The sequence below is a fragment of the Ctenopharyngodon idella genome, chromosome 2, assembly GCF_019924925.1.
Source record: "Ctenopharyngodon idella isolate HZGC_01 chromosome 2, HZGC01, whole genome shotgun sequence".
Taxonomy (NCBI): Eukaryota; Metazoa; Chordata; class Actinopteri; order Cypriniformes; family Xenocyprididae; genus Ctenopharyngodon; species Ctenopharyngodon idella.
Genome location: NC_067221.1, coordinates 4,982,777 through 5,003,504, shown reverse-complemented (window position 1 = coordinate 5,003,504; position 20,728 = coordinate 4,982,777). Strand labels below are relative to the sequence as shown.

At 37.2% G+C, this 20,728-nt stretch overlaps 1 protein-coding gene across 3 annotated transcripts in view; it reads left to right on the top strand.

The window, feature by feature from the left end:
* Nucleotides 1-20,003, top strand: part of carmil3 (capping protein regulator and myosin 1 linker 3) — an 80,513-nt gene extending 60,510 nt beyond the window's left edge. The window contains exons 25-40 of one of the 3 annotated variants that reach the window (XM_051879283.1): nucleotides 1,243-1,362; nucleotides 3,702-3,815; nucleotides 3,919-4,094; nucleotides 6,722-6,809; nucleotides 6,903-7,013; nucleotides 7,159-7,225; nucleotides 7,633-7,820; nucleotides 10,664-10,743; nucleotides 10,892-11,056; nucleotides 11,401-11,599; nucleotides 13,195-13,474; nucleotides 13,907-14,028; nucleotides 14,144-14,285; nucleotides 18,723-18,797; nucleotides 18,956-19,063; nucleotides 19,338-20,003. In XM_051879283.1, coding sequence (XP_051735243.1) covers nucleotides 1,243-1,362; nucleotides 3,702-3,815; nucleotides 3,919-4,094; nucleotides 6,722-6,809; nucleotides 6,903-7,013; nucleotides 7,159-7,225; nucleotides 7,633-7,820; nucleotides 10,664-10,743; nucleotides 10,892-11,056; nucleotides 11,401-11,599; nucleotides 13,195-13,474; nucleotides 13,907-14,028; nucleotides 14,144-14,285; nucleotides 18,723-18,797; nucleotides 18,956-19,063; nucleotides 19,338-19,378 — 2,076 coding nt within the window. In that variant the 3' untranslated portion in view covers nucleotides 19,379-20,003. Of the gene's footprint in view, nucleotides 1-1,242; nucleotides 1,363-3,701; nucleotides 3,816-3,918; nucleotides 4,095-6,721; nucleotides 6,810-6,902; nucleotides 7,014-7,158; nucleotides 7,226-7,632; nucleotides 7,821-10,663; nucleotides 10,744-10,891; nucleotides 11,057-11,400; nucleotides 11,600-12,687; nucleotides 12,709-13,194; nucleotides 13,475-13,906; nucleotides 14,029-14,143; nucleotides 14,286-18,722; nucleotides 18,798-18,955; nucleotides 19,064-19,337 lie in introns of those variants that run through there. The other 2 variants (XM_051879291.1, XM_051879300.1) reach the window with 2 other exon arrangements.
* Nucleotides 20,004-20,728: the final 725 nt, after the last annotated feature.

The window sequence follows — 20,728 nt, the reverse complement described above, 5'->3', positions numbered from 1 at the left end:
GTTAATTAAAATGCACTTAATATGGTCAATAACATATTTCAGGGTCAAATAGCAGTTTTTTTTTTTTTTTTTTTAATGTAATCACGAATTGCATAATTATGTAATTTAAATTCTCAGTTAGCACTTTAAAGTTGCAGTGTGTTATTTCGCTGCCACACGTTGTCCTCTCCCAATTAATTCAGCAAGGATGCATTAAAATGATTAAAACTGATTTCAAATTAATGCATTTTTTTATGTCTATTCACCAAAAAATTCTAAAAATGTTATGGTTTTCACTAAAATATTAAGCTGCACAACTGTTTTCAACATTAATATTAATAGGAAATGTTTCTTGAACAGCAAATCAACATATTACGATTTCTGAAGGATCATGTGACACTGAAGACTGGAGTAATGATGCTGAAAATTCAGCATTGCCAACACAGGAATAAATTACTTTTAAAATATTTTAAATTGTAATAATATTTCACAGTATTACTATTTTTACTGTATTTTTGATCAAATAAATGCAGCCTTGATGAGCAAAAGAAATTTCTTTCAAAGAAAAAAATCTGGGTAACACTTTATTTTACAGTGTTCGTTAGACATGTTACATATTGTAATTACTATAAATTGTGCATACACACAACTAACCCTAAACCAAACCCTAACCTTAACCCTACAGCAAGTACATGTAGTTAATAATTATTACTCAGTATTTAAAGGCACAATATGTAATTTTAGCCACTAGAGGTCGCCTATTCAAAACAAAGGCGTAGCATTCTTGGAAACATTTGGGATAATGTAAGTACACAAGTCAACAAAATATATAACACTGTGGATTTTGGATATTTTAATCCAAAAATCTTACATATTGTACCTTTAAATGTGTAATTATACTGTAACAACAAGGACTCCTTAAAATAAAGTGTAACCAAAATCTGTATAGTATAGTATACCTGGAGAGAGGAAGACTATCCATTAGCATTCCCATTCAGGTCAACCTGTGAATGGATTGCTTATATTGGTCTCTTCACAATGAACTGGGATAGGAGAACATTTTTACCATAAAAAAAATTATATTTTTCACATTAAATTAAATGCATATTCTTCAAACATTTGTGTGTGTGAGAGAGAAAGAGAGCATCTCTTTTACTTGCTTATGTGAACTCTGACTGATCTTTACTCTGTATTGTTAGATGTAACTCACACAGCGATATCTCTCTCCTCTCTCTCTGTCTTCCTCTCCTCCTGCTGTCCCAGGTGATGGAGCGTCTGTGTGTACGCGTGCAGCAGCAGGTGTGTGTGTTGAGAGGAACAGCTGAAGGGGAAGAGCTACAGGCTGCCAGACAGGTCCTGAAGGAGGCCAGGAACTCTCGAGCTGTGAGTGTGTTTGTGTATTTACCTGTTGTCAGATTTTTGGACACCCACTGTCACGTGCTTTATTAGGAATATATTCCACATAGTAGTACAGTCATCAAACCTGTGAAAAAAAACAAATGTAAGTGTTAGGGCTGTACGCTTAATCAAAATTAAACCGCACGCCATTTGGCAATTGGCTGTGATTTGTTTATGTGCAGCTTGTCAGTGAAGTATGGCTAAATCTGAAAGCCAGAGGGCGCTCTTGTGCAGAAACTCCAAATATGCCCTGCAGAAGAAAGATAGTGCACATAATTCCAGGAAATCCCTATGGGCATCATACTATCGCTGTAGCTGAATAAACAGAAGATTGAAACACTTTGATTGATTAAACATGACTAATAAACACACGACTACGACAATATATGGTTTATCTGAGTCCTTCTCGGGTATTTTCATGATAATAAAGTATACAGTTGAGCTCAAAGGTTTACGTACCCCTTGCAGAATCTGCAAAAATGTTAATCATTTTAACAAAATAAGAAGGATCATGAAAATTGCATGTTATTTTTTATTTAGTACTGTCCTTAATAAACTATTTCACATAGCAGAGGTTTACATAAAGTCCACAAGACAAAAAAATAGCAGAATTTATAAAAATGACCCTGTTCAAAAGTTTACATACCCTTGATTCTTAATACTATGTGTGGTCACCTGGATGATCCATGACTGTTTTTTTGTTGTGTGTTGTTTGTTCTGAGCAGTTAAACTGAGCTCTGTTCTTCAGAAAAATCCTTCACGTCCTGCAGATTCTTCAGTTTTCCAGCATCTTCTGCATATTTGAACCCTTTACAGCAGTGACTGTATGATTTTGAGATCCATCTTTTCACACTGAGGACAACTGAGGGACTATTAGACAAAACTATTACAAAAGCTGCAAAAGTTCACTGATGCTCCAGAAGGAAGGAAGCACGATGCGTTAAGAGTCGGGGATGAAAACTTTCTTGATGTGCAAGTTTTTTTTATTTTGTTTAAAGAACATATTTTTTCATTTAGTTCTGCCCTTTGGAAGCTACAAAAGATACTTACATGTTTCCCAGAAGACAAAAAAAAGTACAATTTATCCTGTTCATCCAATTCAAAAAGTTTACATCCCCGACTCTTAATGCGTCGTGTTTCCTTCTGGAGCATCAGTGAACTTTTGCAGCTTTTGTAATAGTTTTGTCTAATAGTCCCTCAGTTGTCCTCAGTGTGAAAAGATGGATCTCAAAATCATACAGTCACTGCTGTAAAGGGTTCAAATATGCAGAAGATGCTGGAAAACTGAAGAATCTGCAGGACCTGGAGGATTTTTCTGAAGAACAGAGCTCAGTTTAACTGCTCAGAACAAACAAGGGACTCATGAACAACCATCACACAACAAAAAAACAGTCGTGGATCATCCAGGTAACCAGGAGTATGTAAACTTTTGAGCTCAACTGTATAATGCAATGCTAACCGACATAGCATTTATCACTGTATAGAGTACTATGAAATGATATGTTGTGCCTTATTCTGTGTAAGAAGCCATATCATCTCACAGAACAATGTTGTTTCAAAATTGATTAAACTTAAATTGATCAAAAGTGACAGTAAAGACATTAATAATGTTGCAAAATATTCTCAAATAAATGCTGTTCTTTTGAACTTTCTATTTATCAAAGAATCAGTGTATGTATATTTGTGATATTTTACAATGAGGAACATTTTTACAGCATTTATTAATGTAGGTAAATGATCATTTATAAATTATACTACTGCTCATTGTTAATTCATGTTCTTTCATAATCCATTCTCTAATGTTAATTTATACAACTTAAAACATTAAAATGTATTAGCATATGCAAAAAGTATCACTTTAGTTTAATAAATGTTCATTGTTCATTGCATTAACTAAAGTTAACTAAATGAGCTATATTAACATTTTTGGCACATTTCTATTTGTCTACAAAACTGATTCAGCATCTAAGCATTTAACCTTTAAAATAAAAGGTTTTTTTTAAGATCATGAGAAACAAATTCAGTCAAGTATGTCTACATTTTTGACTGAAAGATTAAATTATATAAATGATATATTACTGTAATCACATTAATGTTGATATTTGCTTAACATCGTTTAATATAGTTGTAGATGGCTATACAGTAATATTCAGTCAGATGTTATTTATGTGCTTTGAGTTATTGATTTCAGGCATTCTCTGTTTTTTTGAGCAAACATTAAAAGTTAAAGACATCACCTGCATGGCTCACGTGTAACAGAATCCTCACAGCGGTCAGTGAGAGATCATGACTGGCATGTGAATTATGTCTGCACTGTCCTCTAGCTGTACCCCTCGCTGTGTGAACTGGCCCACGTGCTGTCGGTGGACGGGCCGGTGAGACAGAGGCTGGACTCTCTGGCCGGAGAACTTGCCAAAGCAGCTGATAAAGAACTGCAGGTGATGTTTCTCTCTCTCTCATTCTTCTGCCTGATTTATATCTGCTTTCTTGTTCTGTTGGACTTGAAAGGCGTGATGGGTGATTGATGGTGGATTTGTACAGGTCATTGTGGACTCCATGGTGTCTCTGTGCCGGGAGCTGTGTCCGCTTTCTTGTGCCGCAGCAGAGTGTCTCTCTCCTCCCCTCTCCTCCATCTCAGAGCGCGTGTCCATCCCTCGTTCGTCCATCCGAACCGCTCTGATGGAGAGAGCAGCTCAGGACATCAACAGAGCTCTGGAGTAAGAAACGAGGGGGATGAGTGGTTGATGTTTCTCAGATGAACACCTTGAGAATTATACAAGTCCTTTTGAAGTCAGTTATAAAATATATATATATACACACACACACAGACATAAAGTAAATAAGGTAACAAACAGCATGCTGAAGATGTTTTAATGCATTTTTTATTTTAATGTTTTTCCAGCTTAGTCCTTTAAAGACCCCTTGATTTAGATTTTTTTCTTTCTTGATATTGATTCACTTTCACTTTGGGTGTATTCAATTTTTTGGATCCAATATACCAAGTCTTTTTTAAGTCAGTTCACTCAGCGGTCATCTTTATAATGCCCCCGGGCAGCAGCTTTGAAAACAGCTGTCTACTTGACTGGGGAATGACAGCAATATCCAAAACTGTTTGCCGAGTTTACAGTGTAATCTGTGGTGGAGCTCGCCTTTTTGGGATGTTGTTGCAAACTAAAGAAATTGGATAAAGCTTATAACAAATAACTAGGGCTGTCAAATTTTTAATCTAATTAATTACACAATGTGGCGATTAATTAATCTAATTAATCACACATCAAATTTGTCTGAGAAATTACCCCCAAAAGATCATTTAAAGTCATTATTGTGTTAAATGAGAAAAGCATCAAATAGACATTACAAAATAATATATTATACTGTATATTTTTTTATTTAACATAGAATTTATAACATATAAATGTTTAGGCTTCAGCGGCCATGAGGGTGAGTGAACTATACCTCTAATGGGTTTTTATTAATATGGAAATATGAAATATTTTTTTAATGAAATGGTAATCTAAATTAGAAAGTAAAACGGCCAATAGGTGGCGGTAAATGTCTAAATGAGTCGCTGAGTCATTCATTCATTCGATTCGTGATTCATTCAGGAATTCATTCAATGTTTGATTATGATTTCACTTTAGTTAGTGTGTAATGTTGCTTTTATGAGCATAAACAACATCTGCAAAGTTACAACACGCAAAGTTCAATGCAAAGGGAGATATTTTCTTTTAAAGAATTCTCTGTTTAAGGACTACAACAAATGGCTTGTAGGGACTACAACAAGCTTCTTTCCCAGGTTAGTGACATCACTAACCCTAAAATTTACAAAAACCCCGCCCCCCGAGAACACGCGACAAAGGGGACAAGGCCATTTTGGGCTGCTTTAGAGAAGAGGAAGAGTTGCTGTAGTAGAGAGTTGTTGCCATGCCGTCATTTTACACCGGACTGCTTCACAAACGAGGGTCAATTCAACGCTGGATTTGCACAAAAGATTAACATGACGGCACATGCTAGTCGATGAGTTGAATCAACTCCACAGCAACTACATAAATTTATCCACTAACCATTCAGAAACGTCCAGTTTCATTCTAAAAGTTGTAACTTCTTCCTGAGTCTCTCCATCAGTGTCGACTCCGGTTTGAACAATGTAAGGCTGAACACCGTTACTGACAATCCTCATTTTGGCTGCGTGAGATTCTCCAGCTTTGTTGTTGTTGAGCGACCAAAGCGTGAGCTGTTAAAGCTCCGCCCTCTTCTGGAAAGGGGGCCGGGAGCAGCAGCTCATTTGCATTTAAAGGGACACACACAAAAACTGCATGTTTTTGCTCACACCCAAATAGGGGCAAATTTGACAAGCTATAATAAATGATCTGTGGGGTATTTTGAGCTGAAACTTAACAGACACATTCTGGGGACACCAGAGACTTATATTACATCTTGTGAAAAGGGGCATAATAGGTCACCTTTAAGTAAATGGCTCTCTTTATGAATGGGCTTTTGAATCATTGGTTCACCCGATTGATTTGCTCAAAACGCGAATTCATTCAGAAACGATGCACCTCTGTGTGTTGCTCGGAGATGCACAACAGTTCTGCTTTGGCTTTATAGGTAATATTTTCGTTGGAAAAACTGAGCAAAAACACAACATTGTGTCTAAAATACAACACAATATTACCTTATATATTGAACTGTTGTATAAAATCAATATTGCATTTGCAGCCGTGCTGTTCGGGACAAAAACAGCACTCGTGTGATATTGCTTAACTACATCATATGATATAAATATGAGTCAAAAAATCATACAGGGGCATTTTTGCCCAATATCTTGAATTTTAGGGTCATTCTAACTGCATTGTATAGGCTTCATCACGCAGTGAGTTGTCGCTCTGTTTCATGTTCGTCATCAATCAACTGTATGAAATGCAAGAATAATAATTTTAGCGCATTATTTTCGCATATTAACTAATTTATTAAATTAACGTGTTAAATTGACAGCCCTACTACTAACCTAACTAAAATGTGTGCAACACAGGACTGAATATGATGCACTGCAATTGATCTTAATCATTTGAAAAAAGTGGATGTGTAGATATTTGAATTATTTTATTTCATTTTTCCAGCTTAGTTCTTTAAAGACCCCTTGATTATATTCTTTCTCAATATTGATTCATGTCCATTTTGTCCAGCCAAACACTCGCTGCACTGATCGATCAAAATCATGAAGTCTTCAATGGAAGGACAAAACCTACTTTTCTATAGCCACTGTGTTCACAGCTGCAATTCCCAGCATGGTTTAAACATGATCTAACATGTATTTTTGTGTCTCCATCTCTCTCACTCTTAGGGAGGTGAAGCTGTCTGTTGTTTCATATCTCACCAACTCCATAGTGGACCAGATCCTACAGGAACTTTATGCCACACACAAAACCCTGGTACTACAAAGCAATTTCTCTCTCCATTGGTCTGTTCATTCTGAGCACGTGCACACGCATCGCTCTGCCTCACGCATCTGTTCGTCATCACAGCTCCGGCAGGTTTCACAGATGAGACGACTGGAAGATGGGGGAACGGCCAGGCGCGCACACAGACATGCCGACATGCTGGACGTTGTGGAGGATGACTTTGGCATCAGCATAGTGAGTGTGTTACTTGAATCACTCACAGCTGACTCATCTGTGTGTTTGGTGGTATTTACAGTATTTGTCATCTCTGGTAACTCAGCGGCCTCATCATCTGCTCAGTTTGCAATGTTCTCACTCACTTCTGTCGCTCTGCACCCAGGACACAATCGCCATTAAGAAACGCAGCTCCAGGACCAGACGCATTCGTCCCGTGTCCAACAGACTCAGTGAGTCACACACACACGTTATGTAGGATGAAACCAGGACTATCATTCATTTTTTAGTTAACACACTCATTCAGTGCTTTCAAGTCATGTATACTTCATACATCTTTCAGTTTAAAGTAAACCCATTCATTCTTTATATCATATTTATTAGGCCTGTCAATTTATCATGTTAACTTACTTGATAAATTTAAACATTAAACAGATAAAACTAGCACTGATAAATAAATAAAACAATAAATTGACTTTTAAAAACACTTTTTTTGTCATTCAGTGCTTTTGTCTGCCACAATAATGTCTTCATTTGACTGCTTTCCTCAACAAAAGATGATATGATTATTTGCGATGATTAATTGATTAATTAATTAGCATATCATGTAATTAATTTGATGTGATTCACTGTCCTCTAGGTCTAGGTGACGACCCTAACTCCTCACCTTTAGTGTCCACTCCTCAGACATCTGCACCTCTTTCACGCTCTGCATCATGGGAAGGTCTGTCCACTCTGCCCACACAGGGTTCACCTCTGCGTCATGTGACCCACGTCAGACCGCGGCCACCAAGACGGCACAGGGCTGCACATGCTCCCTTTGAGACAGTAAGAACCAGTGCCATTGCCACATCAAATATGACTTACAGTATCATTAGGGGTGTAACAGTACACAAACATGACGGTTCGGTACGTACCTCGGTTTGGTAAGGGTTCGGTACAGCAGGGGGGAGAACACTAAACATAAAATTGCTTCTTTTTCTTCTTTTTTTATTAAATAGTGTTTTATTAAACGGGTCAATGACATGACGGGTCTTTTTTTTGTCCAAAGGCATCAATAATAATAAAAAACAAAGATATGACATCCACAGTATGTAAGGTAGTACAACTAGATCACTTTTATTGAATCCAAAAGGTTTTAATTATATTTTGCTACATATAAAGGTATTTTAAAGATTCTGAAGTGTCAAAAGGTCATTCGGTTTAACCGTCCAAAGGCCAATACAGCCACTTCATTTGTGATTAACTATTGTGATCTTAAAATGTAATAAATGTATATATTTTTTATTCTGGTATGATTTTATAACATCATATATCAACATAGTGCAAAATGGTATTAAAATTATGTGTAGAAGTCGTTGCTTTGTTATGAGAAAAAATGTCCGGAAAAATTAATTACATTGATGTCATTCGGAGTAACCAATATAAAGGGACCATTTTGGATTAAGTCATGCAGTCAATATCATGTGACAGGATGTGACATCATTCAGACTCCTGCAAAGGACCACATGGTCATGAAGCAAAGTAACTAACTCTCTTTTAGCTATTTGAAAAATTCATGTTTTCACTCGCTCATACGCATGTCCCGAAACATCAGGTCATTCGGTACAACCGCTTTAAAACATGGAAATATTTCAAAAACTTGTACTAAATGTAAAATGTTTAATTGTCCTTTTGCTTACTAGCTAGCAAGCTAACTAGCTAGCTAGATATCAGCCTGTTAGCATTGTTCGAAAATATTGTCATTCGGTAAAACCGAAATTTTGGTTAAACCGAATGACTTTTTTGGTGACAAATTTTGTCCATCTTGTAAAAAATAACAAAAGCAGTGTTAATTTATTATAAAAACCACATAATCTAATTGTTAACACTTAATAAAACTTCAAAATTAATTATATCTCCATATCTCCATATCTTAATTTCCTTTTTACACTTTTAAAAACCTTATTCGTCAATGACCCAAACACAAATTGTGTGTCTCTCTTTTTAAATAAATTCAATTATAATGAACATTTTAAATTCAAACTATTAAATTCAGTTGCTATTTATATAGACATAATAATCAACACTCAAATAAAAAACAAAAAACATTGCACATAAGGCAGGTTTTGCATTAACTTCTAAATCTAATTATTCATTTATTCATTTTTGAAATATAATCATTTACACAGTTACTGTCATAAATTGTTTTCATGACAAATTTATTTAAACATATATTAAATAATTAAGATATTACTAAAAGGTAAAGTAAATATAATGAATGTACAAGCTAATATAGTGCATATATTTAGTGAAATGCTTCATTTCTCTAGTGAACTAACATGCTGTGGACACTGAATGACTTGCCTGAGGTGTATGTAATGCTACGTGAGATATTATTCTCAAGCTGTTTTATTGATGTCTTTCCACGGTTGAAACACTGGTTAAGAGATTACAAGTAAACATATATATGCATAGATCATCTGTTGTTCTTCTTCGGTTAGCAAACAGCGTTACCACATTACCACACGCGCCCCCTTCTGGATTGGAGTGTGAATTGCCTGTGACTGACTGTATTTGTCGTCTGACTGTATGCACCGAGCCGTGACATCCGTACCTTGACAAATACCTATACCGTTACACCCATACTTTTCATATGTCTTTATATAGCATGTTTATTGCTATAATAAAGTAAATTAAAATGAATTGAATTAAACACTACACTCCGATCATTTCAGGCTTCGCCTCGTATTGTATTATTGACTTCTAGTTTGATATTAGCCACATATTCATCATATATTTTTGTGATCAATATTGTCTTCAATTCAGAGAACACAATCAAATCAAACAGAATACTATTATTATACCTGTAATTAAATCTGCTGCAGACATAGACACGTTTAGATTTGCACCTACAGAGGCATTCCTTATCATGTTGTCATTGAATCGCTTGTATCCCCTGCAGTCCTCTTGTAACTTCTATTACTCCGCTGACTAGTGAACAAATCAGATCTGCATTCTTAAACAGAAAAAAAAACACTCTCAATAACTTCATGTTTTCTTTAAAAAAAGAAAGAAAAAAAAAAGCCAAATCTATTGCACATTTCTCTTCATCCTCATGGAATTAAATGCATACTGCATTGCATGATTGGTCCTCTTGCTTCAGGATTGAAAGTAGAGTGATATTTCTTTGGGAATTCTGCAATTAAATATTAATTGTGGTAAGTTAAGTCAAAATAACACTGATTTTGGATTCTACAGGAAGTATTCTTCAAAAATGCATAAAATATTAAATACAAAGCGGGTTAACTGACAACCATTCAAGCTGTTAACAAGAGGAGGAGGGGGGTGATTTTAATCACGTTCTCTTGTTAACGTGATTATTCTCAGAAATCTGACTGAACGTGGGCCCAGATGTTTTCTGCATGCTCTCCAGAATTAAAGCATCAAACATTAAAGGCTCTCTCCTTTTCAATCACTTCTGATCACAGTAAATGCCTGCAAGCCCTGTCTTTATGTCTGTTGATCAAATTAATGCTCTGACATAATACACAGGAACAAAACCCAGATGGTGAGACACCGTACTATGACAGCATCATCCACTAACACAAATTTAGAGAGATGATCTACTCCAGTCCCAGTTCTGAAAAGCAGACATCATCATCATCATTATTTCTCTTGTCGTCCTGTAGCACTGCTCGGAGAATGGTGGAGTATCTCTATTGGATGATGGACTACCTGACTTCTACACCAAGAGAGTTTTACCAGACAGGTGCTTCAGTACTGAATCCTTCTGTGTAGTAATGCAGTCTAACAATGAAGGTGTCACATCTGCCCACCTTTTAAAGGTTGAAGGAATCTGGGCATGCATAAATTTGGACGTTATCTTATCTCTGACACCCTGACTTTCCGTCTTGCAGTCAGCTGTCATCCCACCATCACGCTCAGGCTCTGAGGAGGAAGAAAAGACGCAGTGTGCTGTCAATCTTTTCAGGATTCAGGAAGAACCGAAACTCTACCATATCATATCAGGAGCCGGACCCTACAGGAAGGGGCGGGGCCTGTGGGGAGGAATGTCGCACAAAGTGAGCCATTCATTTGTTAATACAGTAGTGGCCAGAAGTGATGTTTGGTTTTAATGGCCTTGCATGTTTGATTAAAGCATCAAAATTTGATGAATAGAAAGCTTGAATTTGAAATAGAAAAGTTTAGTAACATTATAAATGGTTTTACTGTCACTTTTGATTAATTTAATTATGTCCTTGCTGAATACAAGTATTAATTATTAAAAAAAAGCCATCTTACTGAAACCCAAACTTTTAAACTGTAGTTGTAAATATATTAATAAAGTCGCTGTATTACATTAATAAATCAGGCAACATAACTCAAACTCTTAATCTCGTTTTTCTTTTATCTTTGGCTCTTTCAGTGTTGCCACTGAGAATGTGTACTCCTTGATTCAACACCCAAAGGATCGTGGGAGGTTAGACCCAGGCCCTGAAGGCACCAATGGGAGGTTGGTAGGGCCGGGTGTTCAGAGGACCCCTCAGCTGTCGGGACGGCATGTTCAGGGTATACCCCTGCCAGGAATGATGGGAATTGGCCCCTCCTGCTTCTCACAGAGACAAGTAATTCACCACATTACATCATTTAAATTCCTGCTCAGTTCTTGAAACTGAGTAGAATTTGAGTTTAAGGAAGGATTTAAAATGAAATTAAAATACATTTATATTATTCCTTTGACTATTAATAATCAATAGTTGAAATGCCACCTGTAGTGCGTATTTAATGCCACCAAATGTGTATTTAATTTATAAACAATATATTTTATTAGAATGTATTATTATAATTAATTGGTTTTATTTAATAAACTTAATTTTTATGTCAGTATTTTTATTAAAGTCCCCCTGTAGTCAATCATTTTATCTTTGATCACCAAAATGACATATTTAAATGTTTTTTTTCCTGTGAAAAAAAATTCTTCATGCCTTAAAATATCTTGAATGTAACTCTACACCCTTGATTCATTTAGTATACGCGGAACCATGAATATGCAAATTAGCTCCACCTCCACTCACTCACACAGCTCAGAGATCCACTCGGTCAACTTTACCGTAGTAAACGTCACATGATGGCAAGTGGAAATACTGGTTTAATTCAGCCATATATGTTTGAACCAGAAATTGATTCAGAAGAAGAGGAAGAGTGAATTATACAGACTCATCTACAAGTCCATGTATCAGAATGGTAATGCGTTTTATGTATCGCTCTCTACAGCGTCGGACACATAACGGTAATTAATATGATTAGCCTTTTGCTTGACTACATTATTGAACAGCTAATAATGTGTTGCTAATGTTACACAAACCATGTTCCCGTTCGCCATCTCAGAGTCAGACAGCTGCCTTCTAAAAATCAGTATCTTAGAAACGCTTTGAACAACTCAGAACATCAGTGGAAAAGGCATATAGTTCATCATAATATACATCATATACATAATTCACCCGCTGTATTTCTAAATATACCCGATTTTTCATATCAACAGAAAAATATACCAGGATAACCTGGCTTCTCTCGAGACTCCCTGCTTCACAGCACAGTTAATGATATGCTAAAGCCCGCCTATATGTTGACGTGATTGGTTACAACATGTTTGTGACGTAGAGAACGGGTGATTTTAAACTGTGTTTTTGAGACTGTTTTTGTTTCTCTACAGTTTTAAGGAGAAAATACTCAGCAATGGTGTTGACTGATGAATTTGCACATGGTTTGTCTTAAAGTTAATATTAAAAACACTACATAGACAAATAAACAACATTAAAAACTTGATTTTCACCACAGGGGGACTTTAAGTTATCTGAAAAGTGTGTGTGTGTGTGGTGGTGGTGGTGGGGGGTGCAGTTTTATTGCTTTTGACAATATTGAATTTCATACAAATAAATCTTTATTTGGGGTGAGGGGGAATGGGAAGAATCTCAGGTAATGAGGTAGTAATAAAAATGAATGATGACCCTGCTACATGAACCTCCTGATATTCATTCACAAAATAGCTGTTGTGATGCAGGGAGTGTTGAGCACAGACACACTGAAAGGAAATTGTTTTTGTTAGTTAGTAGAATAATGGTTGTTTTTGATCGATTCGAGAACAAACCTAATATGAATTTTATGAGCATAATGACGTTTACCACAGTCTCTCACACTCTTGTCTTTCTGTTTCCTGCAGTCGCCTGATTACAGTGAGGTGTTCGGCTCATCTGAAGAGATTGGATACGGAGAGCATGAGATGGACCGACATTCAGATATTGTTGCTAAAGGGCACACGCCATCTGTAGACAGACAGACAGAAACAGGAAGACAGGAATCACAGCCGGACAGCCAGAAAAAGGCAGACAATATAATGGACCCTCAGCTGCTGGAAACCAGAAAAAGACCCGAGCCACCGCCTCAGAGCACCAAGCCGAGCTTGGCGAAGACACGGCAGCGCCATCTGGAGGAGAGCTCTGGTACTGCATATTTTGTCATTATTTGAATCATTCATTCCTAACTTCCAATTTTTAATGCCCTTCCCTCCTTAACTTTCCTCCATCTCGTTCACACAGATGTATGTCATTGCTTACATTGCACTAGTGCCCTCTACAAAATAGCATTGTCTCTGAGGCATGGTACAAACATGTTACACTCGCAGTAAATCAAGAAAACGAGATTCAAACAATAAGATGTTGAGCTATATAACAATGATTACTTTTCTGTCGATAAAAGTATCCAAACAGTGGCTCGCGTGTCTAATAAAACATAATATATTAAAGCGTCTTTTGTGTTTCCATGGTTTCTGGATATTTTAATCTTACATATTGTGCCTTTAATAAGCATATTACACTATATAACTCTCTATCTCAATCGTATGAGCAGTCATGGTCATTATTTCCTGTCCCTAGATAAATCTACTGAAGATTCTGGAGAACTGAGGGAGAAGGATGAGGAAAAAGAGGACAAGAGATGTGGAGAAGACCAAAAAGACCAAAAACCAGAAGGACAGACTCCACCAATCCCTGAAAAGGTGTTTGGATCGTAGTATCGTGAAATGTCTTTGATTCATAATGTCAGTGATTGTAAAGTGGGAGTGTGTCTTTATGTATCATTACAACAGCTTTTGATTATGTCATTCCTTTCAGCCATGTTATTATTCACCTCACACGTCTCCCATTGGCTCCTCACCACATGACGTGGCCAATGAGAATCAGCCACCACCTGTTCCGCCCGCCTCTACTAAGCCTGTGTTTCATTCTGCTTCAGTAGATTCTGCTTTACTTCAAGGTAATTCAGAGACAACAATTGCATTTAAACGTCATACTGGTAGTTGCATTTAACTTTCCATAAGCTAAAGTTACATTTTGGATCATAAGCAAAGGATTAGTTCACCCAAAAATGAAAATTATTCCATGATTTACTCACCCTCAAGCTATCCTAGGTGTATATCTTCTTTCAGTTGAACACAATCGGAGATATATTAAAAATATACTGGATCTTCCAAGCTTTATAATGGTTGTGAATGGGGGGTGCGATTTTGAAGCACAAAAAAATGCATCCATCCATCATAAAATGAATCCATCCAGGTTAATAAAGATCTTCTGAAGTGAAGCAATGGGTTTTGTAAGAAAAATATCCATATTTAAAACTAGGGATGCACCGATACCGATACCAGTATCGGTATCGGGCCCGATACCAAGCTCATGTACTTGTACTCGTACTCGTACACGCTCTCTCTTTCTTGCGCGCGATCCCAGTTCTCTCAGACAGCGCGCGATCAGTTCTCCTCGTGCCTGAATGGTCAAATGCACACATAGTTGTCAAAATGTCCATCGTGTGGAGTATCTCACGTAAATACAGTCGGTTATGGCTTAGGTGGATGTAAACATTTGGGTGAAAACAGGATATGTGTCAGTATCCATGGATTCGGTCTTAAAGGGACCGTAGCCTATATTTGTCATCAATGTTAATAAAACAACAAAATACGTTAAATAAATGTATACATGGTAAATAAACTTACTGTATCTGAAAAACAAGTTTATTTAATTTGTATCTCTACAGTATTTGTTGTATTGTTTGTAATTTGTTTGTAAATTTCTTTTTATATAACAACAATTATATATTGGTAATTATGCCCTCTGAAGGTTATTGGACACTGTGGAATTTTTGTTCTTTAAGTTTGTGACAAGCACATAAAAATTATTACTTTTTTCATTAGAGTAATAATAAAGAAGCTGTCCTACATTCATTAGTCTCACTGTGTTGTACTTGGAAAACTGCAACATCACCAAAAAAAAAAAAAAAAGGGAAATTAATAAATGTATAGGTATCGGTATCGGCGAGTACGAGAAAAAAAGTATTGGTACTCGTACTCGGTCCTTAAAAAATGGTATCGGTGCATCCCTATTTAAAACTTTATAAACTAAAATAACTAGCTTCTGGGAGATGACTGTACGCTTTTTGCGCAAGTCAACTTACGCCACAAGAGTAACCCGTGACGCGATGTATGACGCAGGATGTAGGAGTATCGTAAGCTTAGACGCCTCTCGCGGTTCAAACAAATAGGGCTATGCAACAAACTCAAGCTCCTCTTCTCTTATATCGAAATCCTCTGACATTTCTCTTTAAAATTTCTCGTTTTAGACTTCTAATTCATGACCGGTGTTTTGTTTTGCTTTATCCTCTGCGATTCGTCATTATGTCATGCGTCGGGTCACTCTTCCGCCGCAAATTGATGCGTACGGCGTCTGCTGTAAGCCAGTTATTATAAATATAGTTTATAAAGTTTTAAATATAGATATTTTTCTTACAAAAAGCCATCGCTTCACTTCAGAAGGACTTTATTAACCCTCTGGAGCCATATGGATTATGTTTATGATGAATGGATGCATTTTTGGGGGGCTTCAAAATCTTGCCCCCAATTCACTACCATTATAAAGATTGGAAGAGCCAGGATATTTTTAAACATAACTCTATAACTCTAATTCGTCTGAAAGAAGAAAGTCATTTACACCTAGGATAGCTTGAGGGTGAGTAAATCATGGGATCATTTTCATTTTTGGGTGAACTGTCCCTTTAATATGATGATCCCTTGTGAGAGACTTCTTTCCTAAAATGTAAAGATATATATTTTCCTGTATACAATTATACATTTAAACTTTGTGAAAAAATTAAATGTGATATTATTATTATTCACTTTTACTTTATTGCATAACTCCACAAAAAGTACATATTTTATATATAATATTAATATTAGGCCTATTATATATTTTTTGGAAAAAATTTCCTTTTTTTTTTTTTAAGTTGACAGCGTAACCGAGATTAACACTGTAAACCAGTTTTTAGAAAGCAGAATGAAATAGTAATATCACATTCGATGAATGTGAATGTAAAAAAAGAATTGTATTAATATTTTACTGATATTTTTATATTAGTGTATTAATTTTAAATATTAAATTAATATTTTAAAGAGGGGGTATCACACACAGTTTCTGCCAATCTCATGTTAATCTTGAGTACCTATAGAGTAGTAGTGCATCCTTCATATCTCCAAAAAGTCTTTAGTTTTATCATATTTATAAAAGATACATACACTGTACTAAGTATTTCTGAAAACAGCTGAGTGTCTGGAGGCGTGTCGTTGTGAGCGGAGATAGAGTGACGAGCTGTCACGAGCACACGCAGCTTTTGTGTAGAGATCGGCTGCAAGCTATCAATGGTCAGCTAAACAAATGTATTTAAACACACACAATACACCATCACATTATCCCTGTATAACTTTTGAATCACTATAATGAATATAGCGTATAGTGAATGATGAATAATGAATTTATGAATTCACTACGTTCGTGTTGTTTACATTATATGCACTTAGGCACCTATTGCCAACAAAACAGACATTTGAAGCAGTTTTACTCTCCACCTGCTGTTCCGACTCATGACCGGGATCATTCCCGCTGTGACCGCTCCATCTTTCAGTTTCAAACGATCTGTAAATTCAGCGTAGAACTGGGCCTTGTTTATGAAACCATAAGCGCCGATCCTGAGGGCTCGAACAGCCACGGAAAAACACGAGATATTCTCCATTCATTTTAACCAATAAAAAAGTGATTGCAACTATCAGTCTCTATGGTTATTTTAATAACAAATACCGAGAGCGCATCAATGTAATGCCTGAGCATAAAACTCTCAGCTCCACTTAACGCTGGGTTCTTTGGGTAGCAAGGTTATCTTTCCCTCACAACCAAAAACACACTTCTTTGGTGACATTAGCCGGGCCAGTGTCGGGCCAGAGCGAGCCAGGGCTTTCAGCGGGCCAGGCTAGGCTAATAGCCCCGGACTTGTAGCACCGAGCCCAAAATCACGCTGCACTAAAACCCGCCTGTAACACGCCTCTCTGAAACAACGTCACACAAACCCGTCATTTCACAAACAAATGGAAGTTTTATCAGAAAAATATGTTTTACCAAACAAATTGATCATAATGAATTAATTTGTGTCAAGATTAAACATTAGTCACAGAAATAAAGTGGTATTTACTGTTATTTCACAAAAGAAAGAGGACACACGCATCTGTCGCCTCTGTTTCTGTTTATTTGTAGTCATATGTTTACATCACATTTACAAAGAATGATAATTTCTACAAATTTTCCACCAAAAATACGACCTGAGGAGCTTTAGCACTCTCTCCAGTGACAGTCCCAACAGTTATATTTTCAGTCTGAGAAACAGAGGAATCCCGAAAAACTGGAGTTGCTTTATTTTATGAAATATGGATATCAGACAGTCCGTTAAGAGACGAGACATGCTGACAGATAAAATAAATACATGATTGTGATAGCCTACGTATATGATTTGTCTGATTTCAAGCCGTCGTATTTACCATGTTTACTATGGTAATAGCGCGCATAGTCTTGGTGATCAGAATCCACATCGGATCACAAACAGAAGTTATTTCAAACACTTGCTGCTGTCTGAAAGTGAGTTTTGAGCTAAAATGTTTTTAAAAGTCTTTAATGCTGATGTTAGCTGGTCACCTATTGTAATCATCCATGGCGCCTCCGTCTCCACACACAGATTAACTCCGCCTTTGTTCGTAACCACTCCCTCAAGCCCGAGCTGGCCCGCTTTGGACCAAGGTATTCGGCGGGCCGACAAACCCTGGCCGTTGGCCCCCGAGGAAGCCCCGACGAGGCACGATCAAGCCCCGGAAGTGGCAGTGGAAACGCGACTGGCTCTGGCACGCACTAGCACACCCGCTTTAGGCCCGACAGTGGAAATGTGGCTATTGTTGATTTTATGAAGTCCTGTGACCTGTGCAGCTCTGCCGATGACTTCTGTAAAGCCGAACGCACATTGATGGGCGTGCTCTTGCTCTCTCGCTCTGGTCGACGTGTGTGCGCGCTCTTCCGGGAGAAGTACCCGTACAAGGAATTCCGCCCCCGTTTACGTAACACAGGCCCATACTCGGAAAAAAGACCCCGGAGTTTGTGAGGATTTGGAAGAGTATTTTTGGCACAGAAATACTCGTCAACTCGTGTTTTGAAACTTTGGCCATGTTTAGCATGAGAATCCAACTCTTTAATAGTGTAAACAAGTCAGAATGCATGAAATAGCATTATACCCCCCCTTTAAGAACTTTAACAGCTCTTAAAATAGATTTTGTAAAATAGTTTTTTGTGGCCTCCCTGATGTAGAGAATGTATGATGTTTGTTTTTGGTCAGGTGATGAAGTCAAAAGCAGCCCTGGAGGTCCCATGAAACCACATCGAAACAGGAAAGCCAACTCATGTGACACAGGTACACACTTTGAATCCCTACTTTTGAGCATGTGACGAGGGTCTGCGTTCATCATCTGCCGCTCTAGCATGCTTTCACGTATCAACTCGGCATCATCCTGATCCTCACATAGTGCCTTCCGCTCCCTCTGTGTGTGTCCCCTGTATTCACCCCCTTAGGAATGGAGCAGGACACCCGCTGTGATCTGGAGAGATCCTCAGATCGCAAACCCCCTGTGAAAAAACCCAGACTCCCTCCGAAACGAAATAAATCTTTGGATTTCCCCGGTACTGTGTTGTTTTGTGTGTGTATGCACTTCTTGGAAGCGACAAGCAGTTTTATTGGCTAGTCTGACTGGAAACTGCTCCAGTAATTAGAGGAAATCTTTCCTGTTACATGTGAATGTATCGTGAGCGTGCGAGTGTGCACCTGTCCGTGTTTGTGTGTGCACAGACAGATGGCTCTGAGCTGACCTTTAGCAAAGCCAGATTAGTAAACAGGTAACGTAAGTAGGCCATCATTCACTGCTCTCTCTCTCTCTCTCTCTGTTTATCTCTGCAGGTCATCAGAGTTCGGAGCCAAGCAACGCCGAAGCATCATGACGACCATTTGAGCCAAAGCTCTGTGAAAACAGAGGGTCATAGTGATGCTGAGAGGAGAGAGAGAGGGAGAGATATGAATTTGCACCTTGATGAAGACTCTCTCAGACAATTTCATAGTCATTTTACACGCGCATATTCTTGCTTACTCGAGTGAATTGTTTTGCTTCCGCTCCCGCTTTGACTTACCCAACATTCTTAACCTTCTGCACTTAACCACAATTCCTTTATTTCTCTCTCTCTCCGTCTCTCTCCCTCTGAGTCTGCTGACAATCTTTGACATAAAGGAACATTTTTATCTATTTATCTTTAAAACCATAGAATGATATTTTGTAAAGTATAATATATAAACAGAACCAATATTTGCACTAATCATCGCTTGAATTCTCGTTCGGTTCGGTGGATGTACCTCCCCTTCATGTCCGACATTACTCGTGTGCAGTTTTGTAGTGTGCGACTAACTTACTCTTATTTTCCGTCTACTCGATCAATATCATAGCAGTATTACTGTTGTCTTAATCAGGCATTGTTTATGCAACTGGATAAATGTTTAAAAATTTGCCGGCCCTAAATGAACTTTATTTTCTACTAAATGTGATTGAATGAATGAATAAAAAACTGAATATTACATGTGCTGTTGTTCTTTTTACTGTACACAGTGACTAGCCTTTCCCAGACAGATAATAACATTGACAAATTACCATATTCCATATTTACGTAAGATACTATCATGGTACATAGATGTCCAAAAACATGCTATTAATAGGGTAATGGTAATACCACTAGATTTGCATTACCTTCAAAGAATATTATGATATTACCATGGTATGTGTATTCAAAACCTCATGGTAACACTGTATTACTTTGTTATATACACTACTGTTCAAAAGTTTGGGGTCAGTAAGGTTTTTTATTGATATTGTCAAGGTCTCATGCTCACCAAGGCTGCATTTATATGATCACAAATATAGCAATTATGGGTCAAAGACGAAAAAGGGTTTCAAAGCATCAAAACAGCTTTGAGTTGTTGTTGTTGTTTTTCGATACATCAGAATGGGTCCTGTTTTTTCTGAGCAAAAATTAAATGTCATACATTTTTTTACCATGATTTACAGAAGACACCCACTAAAACAATCTTGTCAGGGACATTTGCAACAAAAAATCTATTTATGCCATATTAAAGACTAATGACTTTTACCCCAAATGCTAATTACTTGTAATATTACATTTTTAAACTTTGCCACTATCCTAGGTTTTGCCTATTTGTCAGCAAGAATGTTTTACTCATTTAAAATGCAATAAAACTTAGTATGCTCACTTATTCTTTTATATATTTTAATACGTACAGGTCAG